Consider the following 18,834-nt stretch of genomic DNA (forward strand, 5'->3'; position numbering starts at 1 on the left):
ACAGAAATATTTTTAAAGAAAACAAAAAATACTGCTGTTGAAGGGTTTGGTGCTGTTTTTTGTTGGTTTTTTTCCAAAAAGTATTTCTCAATCTAAGGTAAACTTTAATGAAGAGCAAGATACTCTTACATTTCTCTAACAGCTGAACTGCCTGATCTCCAGCTAACAGAGTAGTATTTTAACAACTCTACCTTTCTAAGGATTATTCTTCATATATAAGGCTATCTACTTTTAAGGTCCTTGCAATTATCCTTTATGTTTGACGGGTAACAGTGATGATGTGCTGCTTTACAGACAGACACTCTGTTTTCAAAAGGAAGTCATCTGTATTCGCCCTGGGAAAGATGAAGTACGGCTTCTGTTAGATATCGAGGAGGGGCATATTTATGGTCATGTATGAAGTGTCACAGTCCAACCTGCAGTGTGAATGCAATTGCTAAGCGTCCACATACTTGGAAAACATATAAGAAAATGCTTCCTATATCAAAAGAAACTAAACAGTACTACCAACAGCATAAACAGTATGCACCTTTTCGTAATGCTATTTATTCTGGTTTATAGTTACCCTGGAACATTAAATATACTTAGAAGAGCACATTTTAACTCATTAATTCTACATTAACAGCCTGATTATAAAATATTTATAAAATAGATACTTGAAGATTATACTTAATTGGAAAAATTTGTCCACAGACAGAGGCAAACGACACTTTCGTAAATAGCATCTATTCATAAATATTTTGATAATCAAAATCCAACCAAGCAATTAATAGTTTCTTGCCAGAGTAGGATAAGACTACCAGATCAAGTTCCCTAGTAAATTCTCCAATATTTCACAAATAAATTGCTTACAGGGACATTAACAGCATACTGCAGCCCTTGAGGAAGTCTATCTTGTGTATCCATGTCATCATCATTTTTTACCGTCTCCTCATGGACCATGAGTTCATCATGTGAAATCATCTCTTGCTGTCGAAGTTCACTTTCCTGTAACACTTCGTCTGGTGCAAGAATTTCCTGGTGCGCCATAGTCCGATCTTGAAGCACTGCTTCTTGCCGTTCTCCCGACACTCCGGACTGGTCAGATACTGCACCCATCCCTACCATAGCCCTGGATGACTGCATCTGGTCTATGCCACCACATTTAAGAAATAATCCTCCCAGCTTGTCTTCAATGTTCATTCTTAAGTGCAATAACCTACAAAGAAAGTTTTAATAGTAAACATCTACAATTGGTGCTCTTGCTTAAAGTTTTTACTTAAAAACATTTTATAAGAACTCAGTCAGTACTCAACACACACGCATGCACTCCACTCCTAAAAATCGATTTCCAAACAGAAGTGAAAAACTGGACACTTTGGTTCAACACTAAACATTCTCCTTTCACACACATGCATGTGGACACAAATGAACACTTTTGAATAAAAGGTTTGTAACAAAGTGCCTTTCCAATTGCTGGCAAAATTGGGAGATTAAATGAGTGCTAATTCCTCCTCCTTATTCCTTAGAAAACTGTTTTTTGGGTTTTTTTACTCCCCCCTCCCCCCCATTTTTATTCTGTTTCAATTGACTGAAAAATGCCATTGTCAGGTTGGTCCCTTTCTCCCTATTTCCTTGTTCTTTAAGTGCTCTTTCACCACAACTACCCCAAACCATACTACAGAAGCTGCAACATTTTAACAACATGAAGTGAGAGGAAAAGGCAACTAGCTGTCTCAACGCCTATGCCACAGAAGGACTACAGAAAAGCAGAGTTTGTTTATGAAAAGGACATTCATTTCCAAACCCGGTAAGCTGGCGCGTTAGTCAGGAAACACTTATTCCAGTCGGGAATAGCAATACCATTACACTGATTCATGATACAGAGATACAGAACTCCAACAAGTGTCACCGCTTTACCAACTGCTTTTTACTATAGGCCAGCAGGCTTTTGTGGCTGGAAGCAGCAGCACAGAGCAGGCCCAACAGAAGCACACGATGGACATCTGGGGGGCACCAGGCCCAGCACTGCACCGGGCAAGGAAAGCGGTTGTCCCATTCTGCTCTGTGGGACCTCATCTCAGCACTGGCTGCAGGCTTGGGTGCCACGGTACAACAAGGACATAAAACTATTAGAGAGTGTCAGAAGGATGGCCACAAGGATGGTGAAGGGCCTAGAGGGGAAAATGTAGGAGGAGCGGCCGAGGTCCTGGGTTTGCTCAGCCCAGAGCAGAGGAGCTGAGGGGAGGCCTGATGGCGGCTGCAGCTCCTCACAGGGAGCAGAGGGCAGCGCTGAGCTCTGCTCTCTGTGACAGCGACAGGGCCTGAGGGATTGGCATGGAGATGTGTCAGGGGAGGGGCAGGTGGGAGTGAGGGCAGTGGGCATGGAACAGGCCGCCCAGGGCAGAGAGCACAGCCCCGAGTGCCAGAGTTCAAAGATTGCCTTGCTACCGCTCTCAGACATGGGGTCTAATTTTTGGGTGGCCCAGTGTGCAGCCAGAAGCTGGGCTCGATGATCCTCATGCAACCCTTCCAACCCAGGGTATTTTATGATTCTATCATCTTGGGGAGCACGGCGATAGCAGCAGCACCTTTGATTTTAATGCATTTGGAATAGAAATGTGACGTTGGTATGTTACTACTCAACAGCCTGAAATTCTGTCCCCTAAGCGTGCAGCACGGTGAAATGCTCCATTCCCATTCCAGCTTCAAGTGTGAGGCTAAACATCCCTCCATACAGCTCTAGCTAACAACCTGTAACCAAAGCAATCAAGTCTGCCTGGAGCTGCCCAAGCCTTCGCCCTGCGCAGCCACATACCCATACCCACTGCCATCTAAAAGCCTGCCAGTTTGCTAAATCACTGCATCAAACAAACACACATCACGTATTTAAATTACTTTCTTCGGTGTGGTCACTTTCCAAAGCATTTTCTTCATCAGGAAAATCTTCTGAAAATTCTCAACGCATCTTAAATATTTGCAAGCTGTGCTTACACCAAACTACAGTGAGTTCACCATAAATAGCAGACTTTCTTCATTCAGGTGAGATCCTAGAGTACTTGGTAGGAATGTGTGCCATGGGCAGAACCAGCTGGAAAAGACTGGGAAGTTCTGCTAGATGATAATTTGTTTCAAAAACTATTACAACCCAACCTTCTGAAAGCAAAATTCTCTCATTCGGTTTCTTAAAAAAATTTTTTTTTTAAATCCACTTTAACACCTTCTAGTAGCAATTCATGTCATCTAACACAGAAGCTGAATAGCATTTGTCTCTATTCCCTTTGATGAGAGGTTCTAAATTTCTGTCTATCAAGAGGCTGACAATCAGGATGGTCTGACTTCTCCTAGTTCCAAGTATTTAAAAGGCATGTTGAAGAAAGCAGCTTTTCAGTCAATTAGAGGTCTTTCTAGTAAGCCTTACTTTGCTGAAAGCCAGGAGAACACAGTCACCAAGATGAAGCCATTTAAACATGACAGTGCCATCAAAAATTTTAATAATCTCCCCTCTTATGCAAAAAAAAAAAAAAAAAAATTTTAGAGACCAAAAAAAAAAAAGCTTTTTTTTTTGTGACAGGAGTAGAAGAGAAAATTTTTTAAGAATATTTTTGCTTTCAATTTGTCCATTTTTCTTCTGCAATTTTAACACAAGGAAGTTTAATGTCTTTGAAATCTTACTCTTGATTTTTCCAGCACCTGTCTTCAAATACAGACAACAATTCCTTAATGCCTTAAGTGAGCTCAGGTAGCAGTAGGTGACAAGCTTACTCCCAGTTAATCTACTTTATAGGAAGAGAACGAGATTTCACACCTTCAATAGAAAACACATGCCTGGGTATGCCACACAGCCACCTAGAGACACAATATAATCCATGAAGTATTGTGGGGAGGTAAGTGGGAAACCATATTGATAGTTTCTCAGCTATAACACAACCAAAAAACCTGGCGTAGCACAAAAAGCTGGGGTTTTTTTGCCCAAGAACGCAGGTCTCCCGGAGAGATCCTGCAACAGTAGACCTTAGTGATCCTAAAAGAAGAAAAATAAGGTGAATTTATCATCTTATCAGGGTGGAAGATCCTGTGTCAAATAAGAAAGGTGAGAAGGAACTGAAGTTCTGGACAATCTGTCCCCCATGGAATCATTATTTGATAAAGGATGGCGCAAAGGAGCTAAGGTTTCTTAGGTAGGGCATGTTAAAAATACAGCATGGAAGACAGACTCCAAGGAAAACAAGCAGATACATTTAATCATTTCAGTCTTTAACCCACGTTTATTCACATTCAGGATATGTCTTACGTAGATCACCATTCGCTATGCCTTTCCTTCCATTCCACAGTAATGTGGCAGCATAAGCTCACTGCAGATTCTGTAAATGAATGATATGGGCAGGTACTGGAATACAAGAACTCAAAACAGTCATGAGAGTTCTAGGAGAAAAAAAAAAACCAAGCAAAACAAAACCATCAAGTGTGAGAACATGGTGGCCCTGATTTGTCTGCTCCAGGCACTCCTGGAAACAGTTGCTCCATACGGAGGATTCTGCCCTATCACTCTGAAATTAGGTATGAATTGAGGAAATCCTGGATGAAAGCTATTTCCTGGCAGGAAGGTAGGCAGACAAATGAAAACAGAGAGACACAAGCGTTTAAGAATACAAAGGAGCTGCTACTTTCACCAAGAGAGGCAGGCAGGCTTGTGACATGCAGAGTGACAGGAGAGCAGGCGAGAGGGAGCAGCTGCCCAGAAGACCATCCAGCACCAGGCGGCATTTATTGGGCTTATGAGCTCTCTGAACTGGCAACGATATGGAAATTTCTTCCTCACCCTGCCTAGCAGACTTAGTAGTCAAGCAACTGAAAGCACTCTGCTGTTTTCCAGTCATGATCTTGAGTCATATCGGATGCTGCTACTGTGAGTGTACTGCTTATTGAATCAGGCTTTCAAACATCTGGCTTTTCATAGAAAAATAATGAGAAATCACGTCAGGCTGCTCAGGCTGCATACTCTACGTGATAAAACAGTGTGAGCCACATAAAACCTAGGCACTGCTTTAAAATGAAGAAACACAAATAAAAATAAGCCATTAATCCAAATGAGAAGTATCCCAATTGCAACGGTCTCAGTAAAACAAGAGTAATTTGTCAGCCGGCACCTTTTGGCTCACACAGAAAGAATCCTTTCACTTACATCGAAGATGAGGAGAAGAGATGCGTTCTTGGAAGAATGACAGCGTGATAAAGAAAATGTATTTTAAAAGCATTCAAACAAGCTCACTTTACTAAGCCTGTAAAGATTAAATAAATATTTTAAGTGCAAGATGCATCTGTGAGATAAAGATCAACTTATTTTGAGATTATCGTGACTGAAGTTAAAATAACACAAACCATATACGAACACACACAAGTATTTTTCTTGGCATAAAACACTGTTATCCTTATTGCAGAGATATTTTCCATGGAATTCCAGAACTTTTATTAAGCTCCACCAAACAATCATACGATTTTGGCATATTCTTTGACTATATAGAGGGAAAAAAACCCATCAACAAAAGTATTGCTTGGTAGAGCTTCTCCAAACCTTCACTTTATGCAAAGCACTTCACAAGAGACATCTACAGGCACATATGTGGGGGAAAAGAAAGAGATGGGAAGAGACGCGTGGAAGAGGGCTCATCAGATACCTCAGCCCCTTCTCCTTTCACACCATGCTCAGCAGCTGCTTGCAGAACATCTCCAGCCAGGGAACCATGCTGCTTCACTTCAAACACTGCTGCTGAGCCAAGCCCTACGGCAGTTCTCAGCAGCTGCTCAATTCAGTACCCCAACAGCAGCTCTTCCAAGGATCACGGCGCAGTAAGCTGGAGAGCTGAGCGGGACAGACAATATTCCCAATGAAAGAAACAGCCGCCTAACAAGAGCATCATAAGAGAAAAGCGTGAGGGCCTTTCAAATTCCGAGCGGAAAATTAAAATAAAACATAAGGACACATTCATATCTAAAAATGTCTACTTGGGATAGTGGCTGCTATATATTAAAGCCGAAAAGACACCCTGATAAGAAGGGACAAAACTCCATAGCCACCAGAGCACAGCACATGGCACAGCACTTTTTCCTCCACCCTGACCGAAAGTGGTGAGCAGTTACCCTGCCCAATCTCTCCCTTGCTTAAGCAAGTAGTAAAGCATTACTTAATGATCAGCAAGCACACAGAGATACTAATTGGGTTCACTTAAAACATGAACTTACATGTGTGGCACTGGGCTGAGCTTTGGTAGTTAGGATTTTAAAAGATTATTTGAGAGAAGAAAAAATAAAGTATGTTGAACAACTAAAAATTGATGGACAAAATACATTAGAGTAGCTCCTTCCAATTCCATTAAAATGCAGAGCTGTTTTTGTTGTTTTTTAAGATGGAATTTTTCTATTCGTAAGCAATTTCTTGCAAGTCTTTGTTGTCTTAAGACTTCAATATTTTAAAGCAAGATTTGCTACTTTATATCCCACTGTTTTTTCAAAGCACAATTGAATGGATTGAGGGAGACAAGAAAAGTTTGATAAAACACAACTATTTTTCTGCATTAAACCACAGCATCTTCTGAAGGATTCTAGACTTGAAATGCTGCTACCACATACAGCCACTACCTCCCTCTGACCGTGTTTTCCACAATTCAATGACCCGAACACAAAAGCCAGGATGTGTAACAGCAATTCCAACGTGCCTTTAGCAACTCGGTACCATCCTGATGGAAACACCTGCCTTGGAGATACCCTCCTCAAAAACTGAGACTGGGCTCAGTTCGAGGTGTTGTTTTCAGAGTAACCTTACACTGGAAGTAGCCTGATAGCGTTATTTCACTTCCATACTTTGGAAAGTACGTCTTCATTTATTAGGAAGTTCTCCTTGTCTTATCTTAAGTGAGCATCTGAGCATCTGGAGTCCTGCCACCTCCTTTCTTCCACCGCAGCCTTTGGAAGAACGAGTTTTAACAACAAACTGTACAAGGGCTACCAGTGCAAAAAGTTAAGTACAAGAAACTTAGGAAAAAAAGCAATATATGGAATTGCCTCAGCATATTATTGTCTCATCTCTATGGCCAGACTACAATGATTCATGCTAAACTCTGAACTGAATCAGTATCAGGTACACAAATCCACAGAATTCCAGTGAACCCAATCAGATCATGAAATGTGTCGTGGATTTTCACATCAGAAAAGATACTTATCTCCATTATTAAAATATTGATGCCGTCTAATATAAAAGGAAACACAGCTAGCTTCCACAATGTCAAAAGTTCAATTTTGAACACACAGCCAAAGCCTGGAAAGTGAAAAATAATACCCTCACTAATGGCTCTAAATAAAGAACATTAAATGGTGTTATCTCTTCTCCCTACTCAGAAAATAAGGCAAAGCTAAAAGAAAGACTCCGAAATTAACATCCATGCATTTATAAGAACAAATTAAAATGTGTCGACTCGCGGAACAGAAGGAAAGTAATCAAACACGACGCGTTGTGAAACGGTTCACAGATCTGAAAATTAACACATTCTAAACCAGAGCACGTGATACAGGCACTCTCAGGACTTGTTGCACGGTTGTTCCTAAATGCTCCATGGTGCTGAGCGCACACCAGCAGCACAGGGCCTGATCCTACACAGACTTCCACTCATACTGAGCTGGGAATAGTCCTATTACAACCAACAGGATTACTCCCAGAAAATCTACTTATTGTGCATAAAATTATCCATGCACGAAAATCCCTGCCGCCTTGCTCACCCTAAATTCAGGACTAGATCATCACCAGCATAGCCACAGCCTAATAGCAAACACACTGATCAGAAAGCTTTCAATGCCATGTTAACAAAGCCATGGTTGCATTCTAAAACCCACAGGGATGTTACCGTTGTAGCAAACTCATGAAAATTCTGTAAAATGTTATATATTACAAGCACACCTCAAGCTGAGTTTTTGTAATAATATTTCAGATAATGGATATATGTATATATTTACAGCAGTTACGTGGCATAGCTGAGCCAATCTGTCAGCTGTCACTGAAAGGGGCACTTCTCCCTCCTCCTAACTGTGACATTCTTGCCCTATCTTTTGCACCAACCCCGTGCTCATACAAATGGTCATTCATACAGTTCATAAACTGTTGTGTGGTTTGGTTTTATTTCAGTTATTAATTTTCTGCCAGGTTAACTCGCTGAGTTGATTTACCATAAAGACTCTGTCAGAAGCAGTTCAAAACACAGAGTGGGAGCGGGCCCTTTTCTGTGCAGCATCCACATGCTAACAGGCTCAGCCCAGCTCATATAATTCCACCTCGAAAACAAACAGAAAAGACAAATATGTTGCTTTTTAAAAACTTTTTTTTTTTTGACAAGTCCTTAAGTCCCTTGCAGAAATTCCTGGGTTTCATCACTGCTCTGCTATCTGCAAGTATCTGCGAGGCATCTCTTCTTGCTCCCCCCTTCTTGTCACTAGCACTACGCTAGTGTTATTTTACAGAAGATGACAACCTGCTGCTGCTATCAGTTACCCTACTGGCTTAAATGGCAAAGGCCTCCATGTACGTATGTACAACAGTATGTTTCTTTCCAGACTGATTTTTAAAAATCCTTAAAACCCTATATACAAAAAGCCCTGAGAGAATACAGGAAGTTCCACCCATACATACAAAAGTCTGGGACAAGTGCAGCTAGGGTACACTGGGTCATCATAATTTGCCTCTGACCTATTGGCATTGTATAGATATATACAATATATATAGTTTATAACACCACTGGTCCTTTTTTGCAATGGCTGAAATGAGTGTAAACGAGGCAGGAAAAGAAAGTCATGACCACTTGAGCAGTTCAACACTATATTGCAAAACAGAGCCCTATCCTTGATCCTTCCAGAGATCATCTGCAATTCTACAGCTCTTAAAGAGCTCAGTGGATATCTAGACCCAACACAAGTTCTGGTCTTACTCCCAGGCAACAATTCTCCAACCATAAAACAAGAACAGAATATCCATTTCAATTCCCCGAGGACCAGTGAAATACTTGTCAGAATAAGCAATGTTCAATATGGGTCACAAGGGTGAACTAATCACTTCATGGTGTTCTTGTTCCTGCAGCCAACACATTCCTGAGGGAAGAAGGCGGCACACACGAGACAGAAAGGGATGTCCACATCAGTTACTTAGCAAGTGAGGCAGACGAGAGTGCTTCAGCCTGCCCTGGGATGTACTCCCGGATCAGAAAGCACAACCAGCACGTTTCTAACTCACACACAACGGCCACTCAGGTGGAGAATCACAAGAGGAATGGGGGAGCACGGACAGAGCCAGGATCAAGAAAAGGCAAGCGCAACAGGATGACCAAATAGAAATGCCGGCTATAACCATGATGTTGGAACAGAGCTGCGAGAGACTGAGAGATTTGGCTTCTTTCCTCAGCTCTGCCACTGCTCTCGGGCAAATCTGTCATCTCAGCAAATCATCTTCACCCTCCCTGTATTTCCACTTCCTTATCTCTACAACAGAGCGATGACCTACCGAGGGCTTAGGTGCGAAGAGAGCAGTAGGAACTGTTCACGAGGGGCTCACTAACCTCTCTTCCAAAGAAATATATTTGTTCTGCCTTCAGAGCAGGATTAAGCAGAGCACAGTAAGAGAACACATTATGCAATGAGAAGAAAGCAAACGACCGAGCAGCTGCTTGTTCAGTGAGTACCACGTATCCTGTGCACTCAGAAATGTGGGGAACTCCGTGGGGGGAAACGCTGAGCTCATGTCTCATTGAAGACCACAATGTAATAGAATTGAGCAATGTATTAGTAAGTTTATGTGCACTGCTATAGCACTATGGTAAATTCACTGTGGCACAGGTAAAACTCAGTGCTGTAATTTCAATGTTTACTTGCTTGACTTACACCTAAAAATGTTCTTTCAAGTGCATACTTTTCTTGTCTGTAATATCTTTACTTAGCTTCTCATCGTTTTCTAAGAGGCCATGCACAGGCATTCAAGAAAAACAATAATTACAGAAAAATTCAAGTTAATTACTTAATAAGTCCACACAGACTAAATAACGTTGTATAATAAGCGAATGCAAGTATAATCGAGAAGGTTTTGAGCCCAAAACCTTAAAGGCAAAAGCAAAAGCTGTCTCAGAGGTTCTGGAAGGCACCCCTCATTCACATCCATGACAGGATAAAGAAAACTTTCAAGAAAATCCCAACAGTAATCTTAATCATAGGTGTGAGGGACACAAACAATGGATACAAAACATCCAGCAGAGCACAGACAGTATTCCTAGGTCTTGCTGAAGTATTTGAAATCATTATTTACGCACTGCCTCTCACACTGTGAGGGCAGCTATCATGTTTTGGAATACAGGAATCATTCTCCAAAGCTGCAATTTCAGTTCCAGGATACTGGCACAAACTAAGTACACAATTTCTCCTTAACTTCATTACAGTAAACTTATTCAAGGTAAGCCTACGCTCTGTAACATCTAGAAACAAGCTGTGCGAGGTGCTGCTGGCCCTCTGCAGGGTAACTTTTCACACATTGAGCTTTTTCTCCTTTACATCCCGGTGTAACTTTATTGTTAAGGTATATTTGCTGCATTTCAACCACACCTTTCACCTACACGTGGAACAGTAACCTCAGAAAATCCAATTAGTCCAAAACACGACAGAATGAATAACTCTTTTGTAGAAGACTCACTGCAGGCAGACGGAGCAAATTCTCTTTCTATATTGCTTTCCAAACACCACCGAGCTACCTTCTGAGGGTACCTTTCAAAGGCACCAGCGTGGGCAGAACATGTGAAAGAGGCCTTCTGAAAGCTCAGAGGCAGACAGCTTGGTCGACTGCTCCACTCCTCTAACACAATAGGACCGACCTATCTGCAGTAAAAATAAAGGAGCTTTGGGGGACCTGGGCCACAAGACTAATGCACGCAGAAACCAAAAAATACTAAACTAAACATAAAAATAAGCTATTTCAAGCACAAATAAGCTTATCCACCTCACTTTTGCTAATGTAAACAAACACAAGGCACACACAACTCAGATGATAGGCCTAGTTTTCCCATGTAATAGTAATCTCCTGGGAAAACAAGACAAGGAACAAGGGACAGTTGCTAATCATAATGCAGAAGACATTTCTGTATAGTGCTTGGACCCTTCAGAGATGACAGCTCTATCAGAATAAAAAAATGGTAAGTGACAGCTTTTCAGGTATCACTGGAAGCAGCCTCACACTGTAAATGAATGGCTTGGGTAGGAAGGGACTTTAAAGATCATCCAGTTCATGTGCTGGCAGCCCTGTCATTCCTTTACTGCTCAATGAAAAAGAAGCAGCACAGCATCCTGGGGTGCTGTAGTTAGGGAAGCCACTGACCAATAGTGAATAAAATAAATCTGTAATTATTTTTCAAAGCACTCAGCCTGTTACAAACAGGGTGCCGTGGAGCAATTTTCATCCCAGGAACCAGGGACTGTGGCCTCACCAACCAACCCCTGCTACAAGAGCGTAAGGAGAGCATCAAGCACCTCCACCAAGGAGAAGAGGCAGCACATAAACAGTCACGTTTGTATTGAAAGACAGTAGGAAATCAGCCAGTGGGGGAAGCAGCAGAAATAGATTCTAAATCGAGGATGGCAAGCAATAGGCCACGTTCTTAAAAGCCGCTCTCAGAGCACAAGTGACAGACGATGTAAAGTTGCCAAGGCAGCAAAGAAGTAAGTTTTTGAAGAGTACAATTCTGTACAGTCAGGACTTTTTTTTTTTTTTCCACGTTGTTGCAACAAATCTATCACCTCCCCACTGATAACCAACAGTTGTGGTCAGACTGAATCAGCTAAGAGCTATTCCTATCTTGCTTACATAAAATACCAGAATTGTAAGTCAGCCTCGTTTTAATCTGGCTGATCCTCACTCCAAAGGAAAAAAAAAAAAAACAAAAAAGAAAAAAACGTCAAATCAGGTAACTCCTATCCACAGTGCCCTCCTGCAGCACAGCCCCGAGGCTGTCCCACCCAGCACAACTCCCAGCCACTGCCCCTCAGCACCCCCACAGCCACACCGAGGGGGAACCCCGCCGACTTCTATCGCATGCCCTGAGGTGATTAGTCCTCATTACAGCGTTACTTTTCTCAAACAATTTTAAAACACTTAAGCTCATTTTCAGATCAAGGCAAGCCAAAACATGAAATGTCTAGAAAGTCATTTAATAAGAGCAATGGCAACAGAGATATTCTAGCCCGTTAACTAACACTGAAAAGGATCCAAAACCTGAAACTTAGGATTGTGCCCTCCTGAAGGAAAAGACTGTGGAAATTGGATTCTAGCTCAATGACTTTGGTACCCTGCAGCTAATTCTCACTAATTAAGTGCTAGAATACACTAAAACAAAAATTCAGATTGATCAAAAGATATGATTTGTGTTTATAATAACTCCTGTAATTATTAGGAACAAAAATCTTGATGGTTCTCAATGCCATTAACTCACAGGGCAGCAATTAAGAGCTACCACCCCAAGCAGGTCTGGAATTTCCGAGAACCACTAGTCAAGCAACTCCATGGTGAAGCCAAGTCTTAGTAAAACACCTTCAGTGCAATCCATATCACTAAGCAAGCAGGAAAGCAACTCGAAGGGTGAGAAAACATTTGTTAAAGGAAAAATCCAGCATGCCCTCACCCAGGTTCTCGCATCACACGGACACGTCCCAGAAGCAACAGCGTCAGGAGAAGCCCACGATGCAAGCACTGGAGTGAGACTGGCACATAATTAATGATGGAAAATGAAGAGTTGCCCAATTGTACAGCAAATTTGGGGCACATGGCTGGTGTAATTACAACAGATTCCGTGCTTTTCGGATATGCAGCCATACTGTCACGATCACCACAACTGTGGAAAGCTCCGCACTGTCCTGTGACCTGTAAGGAATGCAGGCTGGGGACAAGGCAAACTGCAGGGTCATGCAAAGGACTGAGAGATTAGGTTTGATGTTCATTTCTCCTTTCATACTGTTGCTCCAAGTGACAGTAAACTTGCACTTAAAAGCTTCCATACATTTGATCCAATAAGATGTACATTCCACTGCGTGCGGGTTCCTACCAGGCACCAGGAAAGCCTGAACACGTCTGGTTTGCTTGATCTACTTTCAACCGTCAGATTAAGAAAACAAGTCACTGGTTTTGCCTACAAATTGCTGCCTAGTCTACATATTCAAGCAATATATTACAACAGCTGGGTGATCGTCCTCTGCATAGTCCTTTCCTACAAACTCTATTTTATTCCTCCCTCCCGATCCCTTAATTTCATGTCAAGTATAAATAATCTGTGATCGTAAAAACACATATTTTAAATACATCAGAATTATTTTCCATGAGTCATTTTAGAAGATACTGCTGACGAACTTCAAGGAAAAAGCAAAATTAAAGCTAAGTAGCTTTCCTTTGCTTCCTTACCCCCTAAAACAATCCAAGCTTTCCAGATCCCCAGAAGACAATCTACAACTCGCCCATCTCTGCGCTGACCCCACAAAAATTCACCAGAGTGTAACTGTCAGGTTCACCAGTGACAGAGGATGCTCCAAAGAACTGCAGCCCAACACACTCTCCCTTAAGGGATGATGGCACTCTTCCCCTTATATGAATTATTCATTTTTGGTTTCTATTGTTAAAGCAGCGTTCACACATGGCACCCTTTCAGAAGGCTTTACCCAAAACCGTGGTTATAAGGCCAAAATGTTAAGTTGAAAACCAATATGCCAGACTCTTCTGAAAGTGACCATGTTCTAAAGCAATTCCATCACACCATGGTACTCTGAGGATGGACTGGCTCTATCTACAGTTGACCAACCATGGTCATCACAAACCACTGCCTCGCTGTAAGAAACGTGAGATGACTCGAGCAGGAAAAGGAGTTGCTTGAATTTACCAATCTGTCACGAAGAACTCCTTTGTTAAAAGGAACTCTGAGCACAAAATGGAAAGATTTTGAAAAATTATTTATAGTTACTATTGCATCTATAAATGCTCAGTGCTATAAATGTCCCAGCTTAAAAGCCTGACATCCACCTCCCGTAGATTTCATCTGACAGAGACATATAACAGTGACCCATGCCAGAAATCACAGTGTGTGGTCAAAAAGAGGGGAGAATGACATTTCAGGAGGTCAGCAGCAGAGACGATCATTTGCTTTAGAGTACTTTTACTTGGAAAATTTTGAAATCATCCAGTGCATCTGGAAACACTGACTGCTAGAACGCTTACAGGTTAAAACGTCATCTGTGGACATCAAGTCTGGTGAAACGTACTCATCTCTTGGCTTTCATATTCCTCTTGCAAAACTGAAGAACGCATGGATTCACTTGTTGAAAGCAAAACGCAGGAGTTTCCACTACCAAGGGAAGCCTGCAGAAAGCTGGCCAACGCAGGAACTGCTTCCCTGCTCTGCCCCTTCCCGGCAAGCTACGGACTGCAGCTACGTCCCAGGCAGCCCACGTGCTGCTCACGTTTGGCAGAACACACTCCAGTTTATGCCAAACACTCCTCACACTCAGTGACTAAAGCTTCAGGCCAGAGATCATCACAAATACATGCAAAAAGCATTCTATGCATTCACACACACACGTATGAACTTCCTAGGAACACATCACCACTTTCTTGATTCGAATTTAACCCCGACAGAAGAAACAAAAGTGGCGTATTTTCAAGAAAATCGTGTAGAAGTTAAGATTCAGACGGTATCAAATACACTCATCTCCCTCTTCTTTCTTAAACACTGTCAGCGAATGTACAACTATAAAACTCACCCCGCATCAGTATTTGTCATTCCACCTCTTGCACAAGGTAGCATGACATGGCCTTGATGTCACTGGCATTGTAAATGCTTGTAATTATGTATTTTACGCTAATTTTGGAGTATGTAAGTAGTAAAAGTTAATATGGACTTTATGGGAAATTATTCCAACGCCACTAAGATACTCCTTGAAGTCGTTATGAATGGACATCTTCTTCCCTTTTGGACACAGCTACCATTTGAAGTCTCCTCTCTACAGTTGTTTATCAACCTCACATCTGAGTTCATTTACGCAGACACCACACCAGCTTTCTGCATCAGCACTATCGAATGCGCCATCGATAAATCACTTTGTTTCACAGGTATTTCACGGGCACCTTGCGGGCTCTTTCCCCACATCTAGACAGTTTACATTCGCTAGGCTGCTCATAAATTACACCCTACTGCTGCTCGCAGGTTGGAACTTCTTCCCACACAGATTTCATTTTATCATCAGACTGTTTAATTCGGCACATATAAAAATGTCATCCTAGTCATAAGGAGAGAATTAGACAGCACTGTCTTCAAGTTTTCTGCATAAACTGTGACGAGACACAGCTACTGCAACGCTAACATGTCTGCGGAGCACATCAGCTGCAGGATAAGGCCAGTACAGGGGCTCAGCTCAAGAGCTGTGTCTCGCTGTTTTCCAAACTGCAGTGAAATCACGAAGTAATAGAAATCAGTAATATATTAACTGTGTTACATTATTAGTAAAAACCATTACCTTTCAGTACCAGTCTTGAATATGTTAACACACTGATAACATATCATGGACTTTTTTCAGATATTTCATCCAAAATGCTGAATATCTGAATGATCCATGAGCAATCTCCATATGCACTTAAGGGCTGACGTTTTAATTAGAAACAATACTGGAAAACTCATATACACTATTGTATTTAAACTTGTACGATAATTTATAAGTTAAATAGGTTTAACCTATGACATCTGTGTAGTTAATGGCATTACTGCAGATGTATAAAATATTCTACGTGAGATGATGAAAAAATTGTATATTTAAAATATATAGTGTGCTAATGAACTAAACAGATGGGAGTTTAATTGCACTGAAAGATAACCAAAATAAATTAACTAACAGAATTTGCGTAACTGAAAATAAATCTCCAAGTGTGAATGGGTTTCGTTTCATTGCAGGGAGGTTTTCTGTCGGCATATACCTGGTTCTGACACATGCCATCAACAGCTGTGTCTCAGCTCCTAAAAGCTACTAAGTTAAACGTATGAACTTCAATGCCTGTTCAAGGGTTTCTGCTTGGATTTCAATATACAGAAGAGGCAAACAAACTAAGACACAAGTGAATCACCACACCGATGCTGCACATTGCATTGTAACCTGGTAAAAGCAGACACCCGTGTTTACTTCTGTCTGTGGGGGCTTTGTGGGGCTTCACGTGTCTTTAGGCAGATCACACTGTAAGCTAAAGGCTTGAATCTATTTCATCATAAATGACGTTGGTTTGAAAGGCAGCTATCATTAAGATGCCAGGCAGAGGGAGAAAAAGTGCTTCTTTTAAATAAAACACATCTATGATCTGTTAGATCCACTTAGGAGCCTTTAAAACAAGAATATTTCCAGTGGCAACTACTTTACATTCCTTGCCCCATCCATTCAGTGGGAAAGATTTTTAAGTTTACACAACAAAATCAGACACCCTGGCCTCGGGGTTATGGTCTCCAAAACACCACCACTACGTTTATTCATCGAATATATATATGTTATTATTCCTTACCTAACTTCGGTTACTCCACACAGAAAAAAAGCATATTTTATAGTAGAGCCAAAATTAAATCAAGTTTAATTCCAAACTAAGCTAAACGATTGCAAACTTTTTAGCTAGATGAAGGGCCACCCCACGCAGCTGCTCACCCAGCCAGGTCTCCAGTGGCAATGTTTGCAGCGGGACAGCAGCACAGCCATGCTCCTCACAGGAGGAAGGCTCTGCAGTTACAAAACACACCACTAACTTCTAGCAGCAGAGACAACCCCACTCTGCTCTGCCCCACAGTACTACAATACAACAAACCTTTCCTCCTCATTAGTAAATTTTAAAACATTTTACCTAGATCAACGAGCTACCAGCTAATGACCTGAACTTCACTGTTCCCAAATAGACATCATCAAACCTGTAGTGCAAAGACCCCAGCTAGAAGTGGATGCGAGCAAGGCTCTTACAGATGTAGTGTTACCATATTTCACTAGAAATACACACTCTAAATACTCTCATAACTCAGCCGTAGTATTACTGGTACCTAGAAGTTCACAACTGGAAGTAAGAATTTCCAGCCTCCGCGGTTTTATCGTGCCGACTCTCTCTAGATCACACGCATGCTCCACGGGGCCTTCAATCGTAACACCAATAAACGTATACATTGAACACAGTGTGAAAATCCCCTTTTGAGAAGCTACGTAATAATATCACAAAAGGTTCCTTCAGGTGAACAATTTAGCCTGCAATGTAACTTGGAACTTTAGGAGTAATTTTTCTTGCAGACAATATCTTTTTAGTCATTGTGGTCTTCAAGAAGCGACTCACCTACTTATGATTTGATTTCATCATCCATTGCGTTAGGGATTTTTTCATCAATAGAGTATGTTTTCAATACAGCAGAAATTGAACACGTGAAGGACAATAACCAAGGTGCAGCTTATATATCCATCTGGTAGGTCAGGCCTTAGCCCCAGGAGCGAAGACAGAACAAGCAGAGGAGAGCTAAGTACAAGAGGTCAGCCTCGTCTTTTTCAGCTTTATTCAGCTCTGTGAGCTCACTAAGCACACGTATACTTGGGGATGAGGAGCTTGCAGGCACGCAGAAACGACGACAAAATATTTCTGGAAACTGAACACACGTGTACGTTCCGCTGAATATTCGCCACGAGGACACGAGAATTGTTTTCAGGGAAGCGGTGCGAGTGAAGAATTAATCTTTTAGACTTTTCCTCAATCACTGCAACAAGAGCAAGGCTGCTTCTGTGACGGGCCTGACTGAAGCCCACGCGCTGACAACCAGCGGTGCCCACAGACACCAGCTGCCGAGCTGGGGGCTGCCCTGCACTGCCACCGTTCCGCAGCTGACAGCTGTCACCAGGAGCACGCTGGGGCCGGACACTGGAGAACTAGCACTGCCTGGAGGTACGTCACGTTTCCTCCCGGCAGGACAGATTTTAAGTCTGGTTTTGGCCATTAATGTACCTAGCCCGGTTTTGAGAACAGCGTTAAGAACGCCTGCAGAAGACGATGTAGGTTAGCGCTCTTTTTTCCACCTCTTCCCCTCCCAAACGCACGCAGAGCAAAAGCTGTATCACTTACAGGAGTGAAATCTGATCTGGGCACTCCGAGATGCTGAAGCAGGGCAGGCCCAGGTACATGCTGCTAGTCAGCATGCACAGCCTGGCTGCGATCTGCGGGCAAGTACAGCAAACAAAGCGACTGAGATCCCATCTGTGAGAAGACCGTGCTGCTCTGCGAACTGCCAGTACCAGAGGTCACGGTGCCGCTGGAGAGAAATGAAACCTCTCTGCCACCTACAACTCCCCGAGTCGGGATGTCACATGTGCACACGCAGAGGGAGGTCACGCTCCAGGTAGGCTTCCAACGCACGGCCACAGCTGCCATCGCCGGGCTCCGCATATTTATCCTATCCTTGCGCAAAAACCCCTCTGAGCGGCTCCCAACAATTTACGAGAAGGAGGTGATCGCAGCGATGATTTACGCCTGCAACGTGAACGCCTTCCCTTTCTACGAGCCACCGAATAAAGGCTTCGCCGCGCTCGGCCCCGAGCGGGGCTGGCAGGCACGGGGCAGGGCAGGCCGTCCGCGGGGGCCGACGCTCGCCAGGAGCCCGCTCACAACTCCGCGGCTTCGCCGCTTACACCGCGAACAATGGGCCCCGGGAGAACGGGGGAACGCTGCCTGCCTGCCCGTCCGTCCGTCCGTCCGCCCGCGGCCCTTTGTCCGCCTGTCAGCGGCCGCACCGCGCTCCCGGCGCA

At 42.7% G+C, this 18,834-nt stretch overlaps 2 protein-coding genes across 4 annotated transcripts in view; one reads left to right on the forward strand and one right to left on the reverse strand.

The window, feature by feature from the left end:
• The window catches only part of ZNF148 (zinc finger protein 148), a 36,830-nt gene extending 19,311 nt beyond the window's left edge, over positions 1-17,519 (reverse strand). The window contains exons 1-2 of one of the 3 annotated variants that reach the window (XM_021398458.1): positions 17,381-17,519; positions 853-1,198 (exon numbers count right to left, since the gene is read on the reverse strand). In XM_021398458.1, coding sequence (XP_021254133.1) covers positions 853-1,182 — 330 coding nt within the window. In that variant the 5' untranslated portion in view covers positions 1,183-1,198; positions 17,381-17,519. Of the gene's footprint in view, positions 1-852; positions 2,245-17,380 lie in introns of those variants that run through there. The other 2 variants (XM_021398459.1, XM_021398460.1) reach the window with 2 other exon arrangements.
• Positions 17,588-18,834, forward strand: part of LOC110399553 — an 8,571-nt gene continuing 7,324 nt past the window's right edge. The window contains exon 1 of the mRNA XM_021398471.1: positions 17,588-18,428. Coding sequence (XP_021254146.1) covers positions 18,390-18,428 — 39 coding nt within the window. The 5' untranslated portion in view covers positions 17,588-18,389. The remainder of the gene's footprint in view (positions 18,429-18,834) is intronic.

This window comes from Numida meleagris, chromosome 5, assembly GCF_002078875.1.
Source record: "Numida meleagris isolate 19003 breed g44 Domestic line chromosome 5, NumMel1.0, whole genome shotgun sequence".
NCBI classification, from domain to species: domain Eukaryota; kingdom Metazoa; phylum Chordata; class Aves; order Galliformes; family Numididae; genus Numida; species Numida meleagris.